Source organism: Sorex araneus, chromosome X, assembly GCF_027595985.1.
Source record: "Sorex araneus isolate mSorAra2 chromosome X, mSorAra2.pri, whole genome shotgun sequence".
NCBI lineage: Eukaryota > Metazoa > Chordata > Mammalia > Eulipotyphla > Soricidae > Sorex > Sorex araneus.
Genome location: NC_073313.1, coordinates 327,250,995 through 327,272,573, shown reverse-complemented (window position 1 = coordinate 327,272,573; position 21,579 = coordinate 327,250,995). Strand labels below are relative to the sequence as shown.

The window sequence follows — 21,579 nt, the reverse complement described above, 5'->3', positions numbered from 1 at the left end:
AATTAATCTCAGGGCACCGTGCCACTCTTGCTAAAGAAAAGTTACTCTAACACCTTCATTATATTCATGCATGCGATATGGGAAAAGGCTCTTGGTATCAATTATAGAATCTACAGTGGAGAGTAGACTCAGGATCCCAAGGCTTGTGAAATATGAGTGCATCAGGGGGACCTGCACTTACTTGTTTCAACAGAGGGAATGGACAGACTTTACTTTAAAGAGGATCAAATAACCATCTAATTGGAAACTTGATGAGCGCTGGATCCTTCTGGGCAAAGAAGGTAAACAAAAACTCAGTAAGAACAAGTTTTGTTTCTGTGTATATTAAGAGAATCTTCCTTGTATTCTCCCAGTTACTTTTTAATGGGAGAGAAAAAAAAATTATTTCAAGGAAGAAAAAAAAAAATCCCACAATACATCTAATCATTTGGGCAATGTTATATAACAAACCTTAGGTACAAAGGTGAGCAAATTCTCAAATTAATGGAAAGTATGTTAGGAAACAGAATTAACCTAATCACCTCAATTTTTTACTTCCCCATCTTTCATAAGTTGCAAAAAAGAAAGTCCCACGTATCTTTAGAATGAAGTATTAAATTTAATTGCCTAAAATCTTTTGTTGAAGTAGAGCAATGTGGGCAATTTTTTTCTAATTTAGGGTCAGAAAGTAAATATTTTTGACTTTCTGGACATCCAAAACAAGGAAGGGTGTGTATGTGTGTGTGTGTTTACCAAAACGGATGGCAGGGCAGATTTGTCTAGTAACCTTAGTTTATTAACCTCAAAAGTGGAGCAATAAATAAATAACAAATGAAGATTCCAGAAATACCCTAACTGAAGACCACTGTCCAATACAAGGAAAAGCTCCTAAAAGTTCAATAAGAAATCAGAGAATATTATTAACAAACATACTTATTAAAATTGAATTTCCTCTGAATTTGACTTTTTAAAAAAATGAATCAAAGGCAGGGGTGGGCTCAAAGCACTGTAGCACATGCTTTGCAAGGGGGGCTGGGGTAAGCCCCGGAGCACTGCCAGGTGTGCCGTCACACTGTCAAACAAACTCATTCCCCGCTACCCATAAGGCACGTTTGATGGTAAGAGAAGATCCTCTAAAAAGAGCTTCTTACTACTATTATGTTCATGGTAATGAATGTCAACTTTCAGTGGATACTGCCTAATTCCTGAAGTTAATGGCTGATATCATTTTTAACACTTTCAAACAGAGGACTGTGATCCCAGGGCTGAGACTCATTTGCTCGATTTATAAACTGGAGCTATCTGTGCTTATCTCATGGAGTGAATGGCAAATTGGATATAAATACTTGACACCCAAAGTGTGCTCAAGATGCAGTAGTTTTAATCCCCATACTATCATACATGCCCAGTGACCTGCTAGAGAATAAAATAAATGTTAAAACTAGGCTCTAAGTTCACTAAGGATATTTCTATAGCACAATTTAACTAATTAAGTTATTATGAAAGTAGTTGTTTCAATGTCAGTTTCTACCATATTATAAAAAGAAATTAAGTATTTCTACAATTTACTTTCACCTCAAGACTTTCCAAAGTGTATAAATGGCAATTAGTTTTAAGAGTGCTTTGCTCTGTAAGCAGAAAAATGAAGTTTAAAGTTCAAAAATGTGATGGAACATAGTCCAAATAACTTGGCACAAAAATGTAGTTCATAGGGTCAGGGAGATAGTACTGGTTCTGAGATACTTGCCTTGCCCAAGGCTCCAGCACAGAGCCAGAAGTAAGACCTGAGCATTAGCTGACCGTGGCCCAACCCCTCATTCCCACCGCAAAAGTAGCCCAAGAACAAATTCAAAAATATAATAAAACCAATGCTCAGAAGACCAATTAACCTATCACAAGATTAGTTACTAATGTTTCAAGAAACAGATTTTCCCAATCAGATTACACATACTAAATTAAAAAAAAAAACTCATTATGTTGAACATGAAACGAAATAAAACATGAAATGAAAACATGCAAGAAAAACATGATATAAAAACGTGAAATGAAATGAAAGGTGAATTTGTGATAAGGGCAAAGCATTTTTTTGAGAAAGGATATGGGGCTATGGCTGACGGTATGATTAAAACTCAGGGGTTACTCTTGGAGGTGCTGGAAACCGTATTTTGTTGCGGAGGACCTAACCTGAATCACATGTGAGGCAAGTTATTTAACCCTGTATTAACACTCCAGCCTCCAGGTTAAAGCCTTATTTTACGTTTTGGTGCTTTTTGGGTTATACCCCATGATGCACAGGGGTTACTCCTGGTTCTGCACTCAGGAATTACTCCTGGCAGTGCTTGGGGGACCATATGGAAATCGGACCTGGGTCGGCTGCATGCAAGGCAAACACCCTACCCGCTATGCTATCCCTCCAGTCTCCAGGTTAAAGCTATAAAAAAATTATAAATTATTTTAAACTGGTTTAAAATAGGGGTTGGAGAGATAATACAGCAGATAGGGAGCCGGGAAGATAGTACAGTGGGTAGGGTGTTTGCCTTGCACGCGGCTGACCAGAGTTCAATCCCCGGCATCCCAAACACCACCCGGAGTAATTCCAGAGTGCAGAGCCAGGAGTAACCCCTGAGCATCACTGGGTGTGACCCAAAAAGGAAAAAAAAAAAGCATAACAGCAGGTAGGATGCTTGCCTTGCCTGTGGCTGACCCCAATTTGATTCCCAGTATCCCATATGGTTCCCTATGCACCTCCAGGAGTATTTTCTGAGTGCAGAATCAGCAGAACTGTTGAGCATCACTGGTGTGGTTCAAAGCCTCAACATTACCAGTTAGAGGACTTAAAGTCAGGAACAAAGTTAATATAACAAAATGAGTCAATATGAATAAAAGAAACATTTTTGACATTACCCAGATTATATGGAATTCTTACTTCTATGTAGAGTATATTTAGCAGTAACAGAAGGTTCAACTCTTTGCTTTTATTAAGTTTAAATGTAAAATTTATTAAGCATTCATCTAGTAAACACTAAATTTATGAATTTTAAAAAATTCCTGTATAACAGAAAAAGATGTGAACCATCATGTTTATTAGTATGTTACAATGTACTTTGTTTTTTTGGGTCATACCCAGTGATGATCTGTTACCGACTGGATTCCATGGGACGTCAAAAGACCGAGTGGCCGCCCACCTATGAGATGGTCAGACTTCTTCGTCAAAACGCTGAATGAATGGTTTGAGGCTCTAATTGTTCCTGGAGTGAGCAGATACCACTGGGCTACACTAGCACATGATGGAGACGTTACTGGTGCCCGCTCGAGCAAATCACAGATCAATGGGATGACAAGTGATACCCAGTGATGCTCAGGGGTTACTCCTGGCTGTACACTCAGGAATTAATCCTGGCAGTGCTTGGGGGACCATAACGGATTTCGGGGATCAACCCAGGTCAGACATGTGCAAGACTAACACCCTACCCATTGTACTATTGCTCTGGCCCTGTTACAGTGTATGTAGACTTGTATTAATATGTAAAATTCCAATGATTAAATTTCATTAATTGGAAGTAATGGTAAAGTCAGACTGGAGGAACTTTTAAGTTTCTCTAGAGAAAAGGCAGCATATATGTAAAGCACAATCAGTACAACTAGTTCAGTAAATAGTGAAGGGCCAAATTTAGCAAAGTATCTAAAAAAACCTCTCTGAACATACAGAAGCTGCACAGCCCAACATAGTGAATTATGTTTCATTTTGCATGCTGCCAGCAATTAAACCCAAGATATCACACATGCAAGGGAGGAGCTCATCTGTGACCCGCCCCTGTGCTTCATGCGTTTGTCACAATGTCTGATTGTCATGCTTCTGTTTATAGGCCACACCTAATGGTGCTTGGGGTCTACTCCTGGTTGGTGTTCTAATATTGCTACTAGTAGTGCTGGGGGAACACTAGGTGCTTGGGATTGAACCTGAAAATCCTAAATGCAAAGTATGTGTTCCAGTCCCTCTTGACCCTTAATTCTTTTTTAAACTTTTACATATTGCTCACCACGCACCAGACATTGTTCTAAATGCTTTACAACTATAGCTCATTTAGGTTGCTTAAGAACCTTTTAAGAGAAGTAGCAGTAATATTATCCCCATTGTCAGATGAGAAAAATAGACCACAGAGACGATAGTCAGTTTGTAATCACATGAATATTACATAAGGAGGCCAAACCTTAACCTAGGAGGTATAGCCCAAGAGTCTGTTCCATGAGCAATTCTAAATTCAATTCCTAAAAGTGTAGGAGTTTGGAAGGCAAAGACTGTGTCTTATCTAGAATCTCCAGTATCTAGGGTTCCTGCACATAATTGGTACAAGAATGTTAACTAGGGGGCCAGAATGGTAGCACAGCGCTGAGGGGTTTGTCTTGAACACAGCCGACCCAGGTTGTGGTTCAATCCCCAGCATCCCATATGGTCCCCCAAGCACCGCCACGAGTGATTCCTGAGCGCAGAGCCAGGAGTAACCCCTGAGCACTGCTGGGTGTGACCCCAAAAGCAAAATAAATAAATAAATAAATAAATAAAATAATGCTAACTAACTGTGGACTAAGTTAAAAAAAAATCCTAAAATCCACTCATTTTAAGACTGCAGGGGGCGTATTTGTTCTGCATATGAAAATATATTTTCTTATAAGTCATTAAATAATTTCTATATATAGGCTGGACACTTTATGTCATTTTAACACGTTTAAGTAAAAATAGTTGAGTATCTTTGTCTGTGTGATTATGGACCATTGTGGACCACTGTACATCAGTGGTCTTCAACCACTGGTTCATGGACTAGTGTGGTCTGCTCCAAGTATTGAAAGGTTGAAAACTGCTGTCTTTGTTCTAACTGCTGGTTAGACGGTCTTTCTGCAGGAAGGGTGACAGTCACAAGGACAGAAGACTGCTGCTCTACATGTATGAATTGGTGAACTGTCTAAAAGAAACCTTACAAGCTGAAATATTACAGCCACCTGACAGATGAAGAAACTAAAGTTCAGGGAAATTAAGACAATTAACCACAAACTTAGAGCAGGATTTGATCGAAAGTCCAACTCCAAGCTTACTTTTAACCAAATCATGCTTTTCTCCACTTTTTTTTTTTTTTTGCTTTTTGGGTCACATCCAGCATTGTACAGGGGTTACTCCTGGCTCATGCACTCAGGAATTACTCCTGGCGGTGCTCAGGGGACCATATGGGATGCTGGGAATCAAACCCGGGTCGGTCGCGTACAAGGCAAACGCCCTACCTGCTGTGCTATTGCTCCAGCCTCTCTCCACTTTTTTTTTTTATGGCCTTTCAAATATTGCTAGTTTCTAGTTTTCAGATAAAGGATTCAACTGTGACTGCTGAGGTGATGATGACTATACTTAATAAAATGATTTCACCCAACACTACAATTTATAGTTTTCAACAAGGCAAATTGTAAGTTTTTACTGAAGAGTGAGGGCAACACTTAAAGTTAATGTGAGAGCAACAAATAAGAATACACACTATACTAAATACTAAGCTGAGGTTACAATAGTAGCTAAATAGAAAACTAACAGTCACACACCAACTGCTTGAAATTTAAATGTTTTCAACTTCAAAGCTGAAGAAAATTAGTCATTAGTTCTCCCATGAATTTGGAGTCAGGAAACAGGCAACTAGCTAAACATCAGTTTCTACAACTCAGTAATTCTGCTCCAATACCTGTACCAATTTTTAAGCCTTGCAAACAGAGATATACTGGGCAAAGCTTTTAAAAACCGGAGGCGCTGACCAACGCAGACTTGAGAATTAAATGCTACTCAAAGCAGGTGCTAGGTCCTCCTTTATTTTCACGGCATGCTACTTACTGTTGTGTACTTGTGCCGAAGAGTCTCTACCTGTCACAACTCTCCTAAGAACAGAAATCAAGGCAAGCAGCAGCTTTGTTCTCAAAAGTTTAAGAGAGGACGAAGTCAGAATGTACTCCCATGGGATTTCTTATTTACCTATTTACTTTCTACTGTTCACCAAACATTCCAGTTCACAACACTATTTCTTGGTGCAAAACAGTGTTCATTTTTTTGTATCATTCAATAATAGCTAATAGCTGTTTCGCACCTACCATGTACAAGACACCTCACACACACACACACACACACAATTTCATTTTATCTTCATACCGCAAGTTTTGATGCAAGTACCAGCAGTTCTCTAATTTTGTTCCCTATGAGGTTCAGGGAAATGGCTAATCCAAGTTACTGATTAAATCCGGATCTGAATCTAGCAACAAGAGGTACAGACAGGACACTTGTATTCACAGGGGATGAGACGGATAAGTAAATTGACCTGGGGAGTTCAAATCCACGGTGTTGAAGGGTAACTGCAATCGTGTACCAAATCATGTTATGAACCCCAATCTGTCCCAAGTAGTGTCTTAGACAGTTTAGTGCATGGGATTAGCAACGTGATGCTGAATTTTTTTTTTTTTTTTTTGCTTTTTGGGACATACCTGGCGATGCAGAGGGGTTACTTCTGGCTCTGTACTCAGGAATTACTCCTGGCGGTGCTCAGGGGACCTTATGGGATGCTGGGACTCGAACCCGGGTTGGCCGCGTGCAAGGCAAACACCCTACCCGCTGTGCTATCGCTCCAGCCTGATGCTAAATTTTTTAAAAAGGAAATTAGCACTGTATAAAACATAAAATTCTATCTTCATAGCTCTTTATAAAAGTATCTGGAAAGCAGTTCCTTTTGTTACTTTTTCCTGCAAATTCTGAAAGTCTGATCTTTAATTCTAAAATAAAATACTGCATTGGATTTATTCAGAAATTGTGCAGAAGGAGTCAAACTGCCCATCTTTTTATAGTATGATATTATAAATGTTTACTCTTCTTAAATAGCTTGAAATTGGGATTGAGAAGTATACAACTGTAGATTGTATTTGATATCTTGCTTAATATTTAATGATGGTGAGGTATAAGGTATCTTCTTAAATGGAAGATTAAATTGCCCAGTGGATTTTATGTTTCTTCTAAACTTCCACTTAAGAGCAAGACCTAGTGCTATAAATATTAAAACTACTGCCATTAATAAACTTCTGTTCCTAAGGAAGAAAAACTAAAAATATGTTAAAGGAATTTTAGAGACTTCTAAATAAGATTTTAAAAAATATTCTCTCCTTCCCTTCCTTTTTGTTGACTTTGTAATGACAGGGTTGGAGTTTAGTTGTGATGCTCACAACACACTTGGGTATAAATACCTGAGGTCACGCACTTTGGTTGCTGCTCCAGGGATCCCAAAGAGCAGTGCTGTTGGGTTGGGCTGATGACAGCGCTCTCGACCCTCGACCGCAGACCTGCAGGTTCTTTACCACTCAACTACCCCGTGGCCCCCATAAAAGAAACTTAATGCAGTTGATAAAAACCAAGACCCAAGATATAAGGCGCTTGTTTAATATACCCTTTTGGGAAACTAAATTAAGATTTTCAACACACTTTATTTTTTATACTTTATTAAATTGTAGGATTCATCAAAGAAACAAAACCAACATGAGCATGGGTGGATAGATTCTGGGGTGGGGGAGGCTGTGTCTGATTTTGTTTTTTGTTTAGGAGCCACAAAAGAAACAGTGCTCAGGGGCTATTTCTGTCTCTGTGCTCAGAAGTGATCCCTGTCGGCTTATATGTGGTACCAGGGAATGAACTAAGTTGCCTGCAAGCAGGACAAATGCCTTATCTCCTGTACTATCTCTCCGAACCTTAAAAAGGAATTAGCTTACTTGATTATAGAGGATAAGTCACTAGAGCTATAATTCACGAGCTCCCTCAAATTATTTTGATGATGTTCACTTATATTAGGGAAGGCAAGCTACTTTACGCAATTCAACCGATTCAAATGTTGATACCATCTAGAAACACCCTGACAGGCACCAGAATAATGCTTAGCCAAATAAAGGCCTGGTTACTTCATGACCTCGTAAAGCTAGCATATAAAATTAACCATACCATGAAGGAATATCCTAGGCTCATTTGCATTCATTAATTCAACCAATTACATTTGGATTTACTGGCTGGGGGTCCTGAAACCAATTCTCTGCCAAGGAGTATTAGGGAATGACTGAATAGCTATTAGGAGTCAAAAATCATATTCCCAGTTTCCAATGGGGAGAGAGGGAGAGAAAGAGAGAGAGAAAAGATGGGGGAGAGAGAGAAAGAGACAGAGATACAGAGAGAGAGACAGAGAAAGAATGCCAGTAGCTCCTTTTTTGTTCAATGATCAAATGTATATCACAAAACAATCACCTAAAGTCTAAGTAACATCTATCACCATACATATACAATATTGTATATATTAACTATGATCACCAAATTGTGTATTACATCCCCAAGCATTTTATGTACTTTTGTTTGGGGACCATACCCAGTAATGCTCAAGGGTTACTCATGACTCTACTCAGGAATTACTTCTGGTGGTGCTCAGGAGATCATATGGGGTGCCAGGGGTTGAAACTGGGTTGACTGTATGCAAGGCAAGCACCTATCTGCTATCCAAATGCTCTGGCATACCTTTATTTTAATTAATTTCTTTTTACTTGTTAAAGATTTTTTAACTGAGTCACTGTGAGATTTACAAAGCTGTTCGTGATTAGGTTTCAGTCATACAGTGTTCCAACACCCATGCCTCCACCAGTACCAGTGTCCCTAGTTTCCCTCCCATCTCTCCTCCCTCCACCCCACCGACCGCCTCTATGGCATAGGTACTTCTCTCTGTGTCTCTGTCTCTGCTCCCGCCCCAGCTCCCGCTCCCCATCTTGGGCATTGTGGTTTTCAATATAGATACTGAAAGGTTATCATGTATATGCCTTTAGTTTTAACACTCAGTTCTTTTTCTGGCACAGCTTTTATATTTTAATTGGAAGTCTATCTTTGAACTACTTAATTTTATTTTTTGTGGCTTATTTCTGCTTTTAGTAAAAGTATACACAAATTGTACTCAAACAAAGTGAAAAATATATTATTAGTTAACTTTCAGTTTGTAAATGCCAACTTTTTTGAGCAAATCAATAAATACCTCATAACATAAGCCAAAGCATTAGACTTTTCCCATTTTGTGATACAAATCTCCATCCAGTAATATTTTCCAAGCAGCATTATCAATGGTCAAATGTAGAGAGGTAATACAGTTAATTAGAAAATGTTCAAATAAAAAAGTGTCATATAACTTCCTTTTCAGCTATCTTTTATTTTTATTTTTACTTTTTTGCTTTTTGGGTCACATCTGGCGATGCAGAGGGGTTACTTCTGGCTCTGTACTCAGGAATTACTCCTGGCCATGCTCAGGGGACCTTATGGGATGCTGGGAATTGAACCCAGGTCGGCCACGTGCGAGGCAAACGCCCTACCCGCTGTGCTATTGCTCCAGCCCCGCAGCTATCTAACTTTTATTTATTTATTTTTTTGCTTTTTTTCTTTGGGTCACATCCGGCGATGCACAGGGGTTACTCCTGGTTCTACACTCAGGAATTACTCCTGGCGGTGCTCAGGGGACCATATGGGATGCTGGGATTCGAACCCGGGTCGGCTGCGTGCAAGGCAAACGCCCTACCCGCTGTGCTAATCGCTCCAGCCCCACTATCTAACTTTTAAAGCAACATAGAGAGCAGTAAAATTTTATGAAAGCTCAAAGCTTAACATTATTTCCTTTTTGCATACTAAAAAAGACATCTCCAGTACAAAAATGGGATATTCAATCAAGGTCCCTTTCTGGAAAATTAGCAGGCTTAAGAATAGTAAAAAGAAGGGGCTGGAGCAATAGCACAGCGGGTAGGGCGTCTGCCTTGCACTCGGCCAACCTGGGTTCGATTCCCAGCATCCCATATGGTCGCCCGAGCACCGCCAGGAGTAATTCCTAAGTGCAGAGCCAGGAGTGACCCCTGAGCATTGACAGGTGTGACCCCCCCAAAAAAAAATAGTAAAAAGAAAATGAAAAATGCTAAACCCTAGGATATTAGAAAAAAGAAAAAAGAAAGTATCTGCCAATAAGTATTTGTGTGTGGCTTTTACACTGAGACTTGAACTCGCATCTGAGAAATAGGATTTTGTAAATTTGAAAGATTTCTTCTTACTTGACTTTCCTCTACCTAAGTAACAGATTATGAAAGAAAAAAGCTGAGATAACTGCTTCTTGACCCAGTGAAGATTATTTATTAAAATGTTAAAATGTCGTTTTGATAGTATGGGAAAAGGAAAAATTCTAAAAAGTTATGGATCTAGTAAAAAGTAGAAGAAATTTGTTTTGGTTTAGTTTTGGCTTGGGGGCGAAACCGGGTGGTGTATAGGACTTCTGGCTCTGATCAAGGACCACGCTGCTGGAGGACAGTATGACAGGATGGGGGTCAGCTGTGCCCTGCCTACTGTACTATCTCTGGCTCCCGGAGTAGAACCAATTTGAAAGCACAATTACATTATTGGTCTGACTTAACATAACAGAAATTCTTAGCCATGCTTATTTAACTTAATAAATTGAGCTCTGAATTCTAATAACTCTCACAATATTCTTTCAAAACAAAATTTGGATAGAAAATCCCTAAGGCCAAGATTCAGGTAAGAATTATTGTATCCAGGTGTATTAAACAATAATTAATCACTAAAATTTTGCTATTAAAAATGCCTTCTGTCTTACTAGTGAGGGTTTCTGTGCTGTTTTCCAATATGGTAGCAACTAGGAGAAATATTTTAAGAAAAGTATTCATAATCTAAAGAGGAATAGGTTATATACTTTTCCAGTAGAATATGGAAAAGGAAGAAGCTTCAGGCCCCAAGACTTCTTCACAATAGCAGCAAAATCATGAGAGTTATTTTCAATTCAGTTACTTAGTCAGCAGAACTTTTCTATTTCCCTATGTGAACTCTTTCCTTCCAGCCCATTCTAGTAAATTCTCCTCACTCTGCACAATGCATTTCACAAAATAAAAAGGCTGAGGCTGAGTCAAACAAATAGGAAATCTTGAAACAATGGCACAGTTTTAAAACTTTTTCAAAATAGAATTTATGATAAAATTCTTATTTTTTAGTTTTTTTCAAAAACTCATTAAAAACTGTATTGTCATTTTACCTTTAGGGTCCTTTGAAGTACAGATCATATCTGTTTTACATACACAACTGAACTGAGTTCAGAAGCAACTTGTACAGAATCCTAAAGCTTCGGGTCAGAGAGAGATCAATAGTAAAGGCACTAGCTCTGTCCACAGCCAATTCTACTGATCACTGGCACTGCACATGGTTCCCAATCACTGCCAAAGGTTATCCCTGAGCACAGAGCCAGGAATAAGCTCTGAGCACAGTCGGATGTGCCCCCGTCAAACAGAAACAAATCATACAGCTTAAGAGACTGAGTCAAAACTAAATAAAACTTAGATCTGGAAAATTCCACAAAACCTATAGGCTTTATTACCTTCTCTATACAGCTGTCAATATTATACACAAATATCTTAAGATTATTACTTCACAATATTAGTGCAAAATATTACTTTCTCAAGTGGTTACACTTTTTTTTTTTTTTTTTTGCTTTTTGGGTCACACCCAGCGATGCTCAGGGATTACTCCTGGCTTTGCACTCAGGAATTACTCCTGGCAGTGCTTGGGGGACCATATGGAATGCCGGGGATCGAACCCGGGTCGACCACGTGCAAGGCAAATGCCCTCCCCGTTGTGCTATCGCTCCGGCCCCATCAAGTGGTTACACTTTTAAAAAGTTACCTATTAGTGCTAAAAGCTATAAATTAAAAATTATTCAATACTAGTGTCACCCTGCAATCTAATAAGATAAAAATAAATATGGAAAGAATTAGGTCAAAATTGAAAGTCTTCACTTTGGGGCTGGAGTGATAGTAGAGTGGGTAGGGCATTTGCCTCATGCGTGGCTGACCTGAAGTCGATCCCCTGCATCCCATACGGCACCCTGAGCATGAACAGGAGTAATTCCTGAGTGCAGAGCCAGGAATAACCCCTGAGCATTGCCGGGTATGACCCAAAAACAACAACGAAAAAAGTTTTCACTTTGGATTATGCATTAGTTTATAATGGTTTAAACCATTTTGCTGGGGCCAGAAAAACAATACAGTGGGTAAAGCATTGCCTTATCAGCAGCCAATTCGGGTTTGGTCCCTGGTACCACATATGGTCCTGAGGCCACCATACCAGAAGTAATCCCCAAGTGCAGAGTCAGGAGTAAACCCTAAGCACTGACAAGTGTGGCCCTAAACCACACCCACAAACCCCCTCCCCCCAAATAAAATAATTTTTGCTTAAAATTTCAAATCTGGGCCAGGAAAATAAGTCAAGGGTTTGTGTGCATACTTTGTACACTGGAGGCCAGTGTTTGATTTCCTGCACCTTATGGTCCCCTGGACACTTCTGAGAGCAATGACCAAAGTACGGAGCCAAGAGTTGTCCCTGTGCACCATTGGGTGTGGTCCCAAGGTCAAAACAAAGAAATTGCAAGCTTCGTCCTGAATAACAAACTACAGGATCAGGATAACACACATTAGCCTACCCATATAATAACTGATTTAATAAACTAAAATCTTCATATGCTCAAAGTCTAATGAAAAGCTGTGCATACTGACTAACACCATACTTTCATTAATATTTTAATGTATGTATCAAAGGCATCAAAGAAATGACAGATAACCTTGTCAACTAAAAGACTTTGGAAATAATTTCAGTTGCAAATGGTTTGCTTAGAACACTGAAGTAAAAGAATTTACAGATTCTGATTTAATTTTTAATTTAATTTTTAATTTAATTTAATTTTTAAATCAAAAAAGTGGACCAAGTGTTACTAATACAAATTACTAGTTATCAGTATAAAACTGATTTTCAAAAGAGGGAGAGCTCTCTCCTACTAACTCTTGGCCGAGAAAAGGTTAAATTCAGCAAAAGGAACATTAAGCTGTATATCTTTGGGGGCTAAATAAATCTAAATGAATAGGGCTAGAGTGATAGTACAGCAGGTAGGGTACTTGCCTTGCAGATGGCTAACCTGGGCTCAATCTCTGGCAACCCATATGGTCCCTTAATAGCTTCGGTTGATTTCTGATACATATGATCTATAAGTGCAGAGCCAGGAGTAAGCTCTGGGCACTGCTGTGTGTGGCCCACTCCTCAAAAAATATCTACTCTTTTCAGGAAAAGTCTCAATCAGAAAAGGCAAAGCATAGGAAGTGCAGGTAAGAATATTCTCCCTGACACACCTATTCCCAAGAAAAGCATAAATATTCATTTGTAAGAAGTTATAAGCAAATAAACAAATCTCAAGTAAATCAATCTCACTGAATCTTTTTGTAGTTCTAAACCTTAATCTACCTCACACACCCACACTAGGTCCTTTAGTAGCTGTAAAATTAAGGGTTCAAATTTGTTGTGGGGTTTTTTTTGGGGGGTGGGGGTGGATGTCCTAAAAACTCAGAATTTTTTTTTTTTTTTTTTTTGCTTTTTGGGTCACACCCAGCAATGCACAGGGGTCATTTCTGGCTCATGCACTCAGGAATTACCCCTGGCAGTGCTCAGGGGACCATATGGGATGCTGGGATTTGAACCCGGGTTGGCCGCGTGCAAGGCAAACACCCTACCCGCTGTGCTATCACTCTAGCCCCAAAACTCAGAATTTTTTATTGTGATCTGGGGTTCTGTGTTCACTAAATAACAATTCTATTTTTTTTTATTTCACTTTCTATCCTTAATCTCCTACACAGCATTGGGCATAATTTGAGGTTTCAAATTCTACTAAATTTTAACATGTTGACACCAGTGATGCAATTTGTGCTAAACCACATTTAACTGTAAGCCACTGGGGCACACATGCCGTGAATATGTTAAAAGTCACTGTAGGGCTTGGGATATAGCTTAATGGGCTGAGAGCACATGCACTGTATGTGGGAGGCCTGGATTCTATCTGCTGGGAGCAATCCTGGAACACTGAGAGTACAGTCCCCCATAACAAAACAAAAACTGTAAAGGTAAAAACTAAGTTCACTGGATTAGCTAGGAAATTAATGACTTTTTACATAAGTTGTATTTATCTTCATAAATAATCAAGTTGGTGGATATTTTGCAACTATAAAACTTAATGATAGAGAAAAAATTGCTAATAATTACAACAGAATTGCCTGTCAAATTTATTAGAGTTGTGAAAAATGACAAATCAGAAAGTACATAAAGTGACTCATTAAAAAACACCCAGCTTACAAATATTTTTTGGAAAGCTGAATTAGAAAAACCTATAGTAAATAATGTATTATTCAAAAGAGAGAAAGTTGGTAAATACCTGAACTGAAGTGGCTGATTCCTGTAAATGGCCACCAGCAACTGCTCCTTTGGAAGTTGCAAGAGGTACACTGTGAGTTTTAGGGGTTAATGGAGAATCAATCTTTTCATCTGTCCTATGTGACTGCCAGGCTTCCTTACGATGATGAGATTCAGTAGTCTGCTGGTCTCCAAAAGCAGCCCAAGAGCAATTATCTTTCTGTCCATCCTCAAAAGCATTCCAATCTACAACTTGGCTTGGACCAGCTGAACTGAAGTCCGCAAAATCATCAGAGTCTTGAAAAGCACTACAGTCATCATGAATATTTGGCACAGAATCAAAATCTCCAAACTCACCTTCTTGAACAGTTTTCTGTTTTGAAACAGGTTCAGTGTCTGTTTCAGTAGACTTTCTTGCCAATTTACACCCCTCTGAAAAGCTATCAGAAGCCTGATTTGGGTCTGACTCAGTAAAGACAACTCCCTCTTGGCAAGAAACAGCATTTGTATCCCCAAATTCTCCAAAGTCATCTCCTGGATCATGAGAATGTGGAAAGTGCTCTGAGGACTTTTCAAAACTGACACCACACATTGAATCTTGAGTACCAGTAACAAAAGATGGACTTGTACCACTGGCTGTGCCAAAGTCACCAAAATCATCCTCGGTGGTATCACTGCAAACGACAAGGTTGTTACTTCTATCACCATTTTTTACACTTACAGAATTACCCAGAACATCTTCTGTGAGATCAACATTGGGGTTTTGGGAATTCGTAAACTTTCTACTGTCATCTTTGGAAGAACTGACTTCATAAGCAGCATCAGAAGTTTGAACAGAATCTATGCATAGGTCAGAACATTTAGAAGTAAACAAATCAAGTTTTTTCTCGGTTTTACATTGTTCACTCCTACTGGCTTCTAAGTTATCAGCCGAATCTACCAAACTCCAAGTCTTTGACTGAACAGTTGAGTTTAAAATTTCGTCCTGCTGAGATGTGGGAAGGCCTTGCTTTTCAGTACTGAAACCTCTGTCACTCATTATGCTTGTTTCTGAAACACAAACCTGCTCTTCGCCATCAGTGTCTCCTTTACCGTCAAGACTTCTACCCAAAGACACTTCTTTTACAGAATTTAGTTCGCTGACTCTGTTAATCTTATTATTTTCCTGAATGGTTAGTGCAACTTTATCATTTAAAACTGCACATTCTACTTCTTCTATTTGTGTCCTCTCATTTTTGGAAAATGTGGCAAAATCTGCAAATTCCTCAGCAGCAGGGCTAGGTGCACAGTCTTTATATTCAGCACTACACGTGATATGAGGCTTTTGTCCTTCTGAATCGGCTTCAGTGTCCAGATCATCTTTTCCCTGAGGATTTACAGTGTCCAATGCTGCAAACCCATTTGTCAGAATCTCCAGACAAGGAGGTTTTTCACTATTGCAGCTTTCTAACTGCTTGCTGTGATTAACGGCATTTATATCAGTTCTAAAATCTCCTGGAGAGAAACTTTCAGGTGTTCCAACATTCAGTCTCTGCTCCACGACTTTACTTAAATCTCCTGGACTTTCTTTGCCATCAGTGGAGGATTCTAAAGTACCGGATGAAATTATTTCTTTGCTGGTGGTAGAAAGTAAAACATCAGACTCTTCTTTCACAGGAGAAGAAAGTTCAGCAGTGATGTCCTTGTCATTACCATTTTGAATGGATTTCAAGCTTGTAAGGCTATCTACATTTTCTGAAAAATCATGAATTGGCATAAAATGGTTTGAAGGTACAAACTCTTCCTTGGGACGAGTATAATCTGGTGTATCAAAATCAACAAACCCTACACCAGCAGGGCTAACTTCGGAAAACCCACCAAATTCCCCAAATTCATCGTCATCATCATCCTCAGCTCCATTGTCCAGTGGTGGTGGGGATGAAGAGTACATTCGAATAATGTCTGGCTCCATTGTTTAGTTGCTGTCAGATAATTAATTTATATCTGTGAAAAAGAAAACAAAAACATTTTTTTGAAGGACACAAAATATAAGGTAAAAATTTCCAGAGCCATTTAAAAGCAATGCAAATTTACAGTGCTGTTTTATATCTTATAAATCACTTTTCTGCCATGTAAAGATTACTTTACATACATAACAAATCAGTAACATCTATTTTTCTTCTAGCTATCATTTCACACTGGTAAGAACGGCTTATTAAAAAGCAAGTGTCGGTGAGGATATGGAGAAAAGATCTATTGTTACACTGTTAGTGGGAATATAAATCGGGGCAACCTTTACGGAAAACTACATGAAGAGGTTTTTAAAAAATAAAAATCAAAATACTGTATATTAGGGTAAGACCACTTCAAGACCTACATCCCAAAAACAAATACACTAATTTGGAAAGACTGTTGGTCCCTCAAGTTCATGAAGCAATATTCACAGTTGCTAGAAGAAGAAATGACATAAATGCCCCTTGGGGGATGACTGTAAAGAAGCTGAGATACACACACATATATACATATACAGATATACACATATATACTCAGTGGAATACTATTTAACCATAAAAAAGATTAAACTGTGCCATTTGGGATAAAATGAATGCAGCTGAGTGCACTGCTCGAAATAAGGAAGTGAAAAGACAACCAGATGGCTTCACTCTTATGTGAACCAAAGCAAATGAACTGGCAACAAACAACAAAAGTAACCCAAACTTTATAAAAACTACAGTGGTTATGGAACAGAAAGGGGATGGGCTAGAGGATTAGAGAGAACGGTCTTTTTGGTGGTGAGAAGGTGCTGGATCTCTGGTGGTGGGAGAGATGAATCCTGAATGAACAGAGGTGCTCAGTTACATCCTCCAAACCCCATTATATTGTAAACTAATGAAAACCAATTGAAAAAAGGAAGGAAGAGAAGTCTCTTCTAGTGTGTTTATAAAGCCTTTGGTAGTATTCAATCAAATTGAGGAGTTCCAGAAAATAAATCTGAGAGCACGAGAGCACTTTTGTTCTTTTAAAGTTTGTTTCAAGTTCACTGGGGACTCAAGGCTTGCCTTAAAAATCTGTATGGAGGAGTTGGAAAGATCGTACTGTGGGTAGCGTAGGTCATTTGCTTTCCTTACATGCAGCTGAACTCAGTTTAATCCCTGGCACCCCATAAGGCCCTCTGAGCATGACAAGGGGAGTTCCTTGAGGTGCTGATCCAGCACACATATATATGAAATAGTGATACTACTTCTTGGTATCTATTCCTAAACACAAAAACATTAATTTGAAACGACAGATGCACATCCATATTCACCAGAGTACTTAGTCAAGATACGAAAACAACCCAAATGTCCAACTACAAGTGGCAGATCATAGTATTCCACACAATAGAATACTATGTAAAAAAAGACAAAAAAAAATAGAGAAGAAAGGACAAAAATCCCATAATTTGCTACTTATTGGATGGAACTGGAGGATATCACGCAGAGTCAATACAGATCACCTTCAGGGCCATGAAAATCAAAGTCTTGGATTTGAGAATTCTGATTTTAAAAGTCCTTTATAGAGGGATCAGGAGAACAATCTAAAAATACAACAATAATCAGTAGCAGAATCCTTAGTCCAGTAACCAGGGTGACATGGCATATAAAGAATGTAGATCATAGATCATTTAGTATGAATCTCTAACTCTACTTAGACTTTTGAGCCACACTTAGAGGTGCCCAGAACTTACTCCTTCCAGGCTCTTTCTGTATTCAGGATACGCTCCTGACAGTGCTCAGGAAACTATACGTGGTGCCAGAAATCAAACCTAGGTCAGCCATGGGCAAGGCAAGCACCCAACCCATGATACACTGAGGCCCCGGAGTGATAAAACCAAATCTTGACATCTCATTTCTAAGCTGAAATCAGATGTCAAAATTTAATTTAAAATATATAGTTAGGTGGTAACAATGATACCAATGAAATGTAGTGGAGGAAATGGTCTTTTCAACCAATGCAATGTGAGTGGAGAAAGTGGTCTTTTCAGTAAATGGCAATTAGATCAAATGAAATCCATACAGAAGGAAAATACAATTTTTGATTCTCCCCAACAACAACAGAACAACTGTAGACAGAGAGCAAGCCTAAATATGAAAGGTAAAACTGTTGACATTCAAGAGACTTTTAATAGCCTTAGAGAAGGTAAAATGTTTTAACTAGACACAATTACTACCAAAGGAAAAAAACTGGTAAATTCTACATATTAAGGTGAAAAAGTCTTGATCATCAAAAGAACACCCTAATGAAGGTGAAAAGGCCAGTCATCACCTAAGAGATGGTTGCTGTCCTGCATGCAACTTGTCAAATAATTAAGAATCCTACATATGTAAATAACTGCTAAAAAAAATGCAAGATAGCACTGTAGCACTGTCATCCCATTGTTCATCGATTTGCTTGAGCGGGCACCAGTAACATCTCCATTGTGAAGACTTGTTACTGTTTTTGGTATATCAAATATGCCACGGGTAGCTTGCCAGGCTCTGTTGTGTGGGTGGGATACTCTGATAGCTTGCAGGGCTCTCCGAGAGGGACGGAGGAATCAAACCCGGGTCGGCTGCGTGCAAGGCAAACGCCCTACCCACTGTGCAATGCAAGATAACCCAACTGAAAATAGTCTGAATGTTTTAACCAATATTTCAGGGGGAATGCTACAGGAGGAAGACTGGAAGTGACACTAAGACAGTGGTGGCAGAGTTTTGGCATGCTAGTATAGGTAAAAGTGCAGAAACCTTGTATAAGAATAAAAAGATTAAAATTACAAACATGTTACCCCAACAATTAAATTATATACACATAAATATATTTAAAATTATTTTACAAAAGGTATATCTAAATAACCTATAAATATGAAAAGTCATCGGAGAAATGCACATGAAAACCACAATGATACTACTTCACATCCACCAAAAAGGCTGAAATTAAAACAATTTAAACTATAGTCATTAATAGCCAAAATGTGGAGCAACTGTTAATCTCAAACTTCAAAGACTGAAGTGTAAACTGGCAAAACCCATCCACGGTATAATTTAAAATAATGGTTACCCACAGGATGCCCAGTGTTGTCCAAAGGGGGTATAAATAAGGACTGCTGAATACCACCACTAATAGTATTTTTTTGAGAGGGGGGCAAAATTGAAGGGAAGCCTTTCAAGAAGAGTTGAGGGAGCCCAGGGCATCTAATAGCAATACTGGGCCAACTGGGCCAGAAGGGTTCAATACTTGAGCCCAAGGCACAAAATGTTGATTGGACCTTGTGGTGCAAGGGAATACCAGTCTCCTTGGCATGCTCAGGGGTCACCATGACTACACCTAGAGGTGCAGGGGAGGGGGCACATGCAATGCCAGAAACGAAAATGGGGCTTCGCACATGCCAAGTATGTGTCTCTATCCCCCGTGCTATCTCCCAGTCCAAATGTTGTTATGTTCTGGGTAGCAGTTATACAGACACATGTTGCTAATACTTGTGATCTGCAGATTTTACTGTATGTACGTTGTACGTACAATTAATTTGTTTAATTAAAAATGTTTCTCATACTCAAACAGCAACTACATTAAAAGCGAATGAAAATATGGTCATGAATTTAATAATACAACTCTATTAAATTTATTTTTGCTTGACAAGCAAATGTGGGACTAAACTTGGGATTTAAAGCAACTGACTGGGGGCTGGAGCAATAGGACAGTGGGTAGGGTGTTTGCCTTGCACACGGCCGACCCGGGTTCGATTCCCAGCATCCCATATGGTCCCCTGAGCACCGCCAGGAGTAATTCCTGAGTGCATGAGCCAGGAGTAACCCCTGTGCAATGCCGGGTGTGACCCAAAAACCAAAAAAAAAAAAAAAAAAGAAAGAAAAAAAAAAAAAGAAAGCAACTGACTAAACCAAATTTAAAAAGGTGTCTGTCAAGATGGCAGGCTGGGGCTGGGGTGAGTGAGTAGGAGAGGGAATCTGGGAAAGCTGGCGGAGGGAAGTTGACCCTGGTGGTGGAATTGGTGATGGAACCTCTGTATGTCAAAACTCAATTATGAGTAACTTTGTAATTCACAGTGATTTAATAAATTTTGAAGAAAAAAATAAAGAGACTGACTAAATTTGGGATTTAAAACCATATGTCTCAAGAGTTACTACGGTCAGGGTGGCTTGGTGATAAAGTGCAGGCTTTGCAGGCAGTAGACCTATATCTGATCCTCAGCTCTGCAAAAATAGTATGGCATGGGGAAAATATCTTGAACTTGGAGCTGAGAGATTCCAGTTTCAAATTCCAGGGCTCCCATTTCCCTACTAGTGAGTTTTCCCTCTTAGAGTTTCAGTTTCTGCTTTATCGAAAGAGGTCAGCAGTCCCTAACTCTGAAGGCTGTTGTTAGATTCCAGAAAACATTTAATACCTGGCACACTCTTATCAACTAACATCAACATTTTTTTTAACTCTTACAAGTCTGTGGCTCTTAACACAAGTTCCTTAATTGGTACAAACATTCTCAAGACTCAGCAGACTCAACATCTTTGAAAGGTCACTAAATGATAAGTTAGCTAATAAAAATGACTAATCCACACCAAAAAAAAAAAAAAAAAGAAGTTAGCTTTGTTGATAATTTCCGTATTTCCTAGAAAATGTGAATGCCAAAGGCTGAAGGACAGAGAACTCTGAACAAACTCAAGGGCCCAGTTTCTGGCCTGTGAAAGTTGGAAGCTTTAAAGTAGAATAAGGAAATGTAACCCAGAAGTTCTCACTACTCTGAAATAAACTGGCTGTATATTCTATGGTTACAGAAAAGGCAGCAAGAAGAAAGGCTTCTAAAACAGTGTGTTTGGCCTGGATGGAAGATTCCACATAGCCCTCTAAGACACGGCATCTTAAAGTGGGTGACACTGCCCCAGGGTGGGGGAGAGGGGTAGGAAGAATGGCTTAAGAACTAGTCAGCTGGGTGGGTAGTAGCCTGGGGAGCAACTGAGAATGCTTTCTGTTTGTTTAGAGAAAGAAGATGGGGGTGACGGATGAGTAATATTTCCCCCCGTAAAGGGGGGCTGTAAGCAAAATAAATTTGGGAACCTCTGCTCTAAGAAATCATTAATCTTTGACCACCCATCTACCCTTCCTCAGCTCACAACGTATTACCTATCTTAAAAAGTCCTTGGGATCACACCGGTGGTGTTGGTGGCGTCTCTCAGACGTCTCAGAGATATTTCCCAAAATCAAACATTGAGTTCCTTCCAGAAATGCTAAAAACTCGCCAAAAAGAAACTCCCATCCTGTACAGGGCATCAACCAATCAACTTCAATGAGTC

At 39.2% G+C, this 21,579-nt stretch overlaps 1 protein-coding gene across 3 annotated transcripts in view; it reads right to left on the bottom strand.

The window, feature by feature from the left end:
* Positions 1 to 21,579, bottom strand: part of AFTPH (aftiphilin) — a 76,622-nt gene that overhangs the window by 37,160 nt on the left and 17,883 nt on the right. For all 3 annotated transcript variants that reach the window (XM_055121632.1, XM_004609179.2, XM_004609180.2), the window contains exon 2: positions 14,301 to 16,261. In XM_055121632.1, coding sequence (XP_054977607.1) covers positions 14,301 to 16,229 — 1,929 coding nt within the window. In that variant the 5' untranslated portion in view covers positions 16,230 to 16,261. The remainder of the gene's footprint in view (positions 1 to 14,300; positions 16,262 to 21,579) is intronic.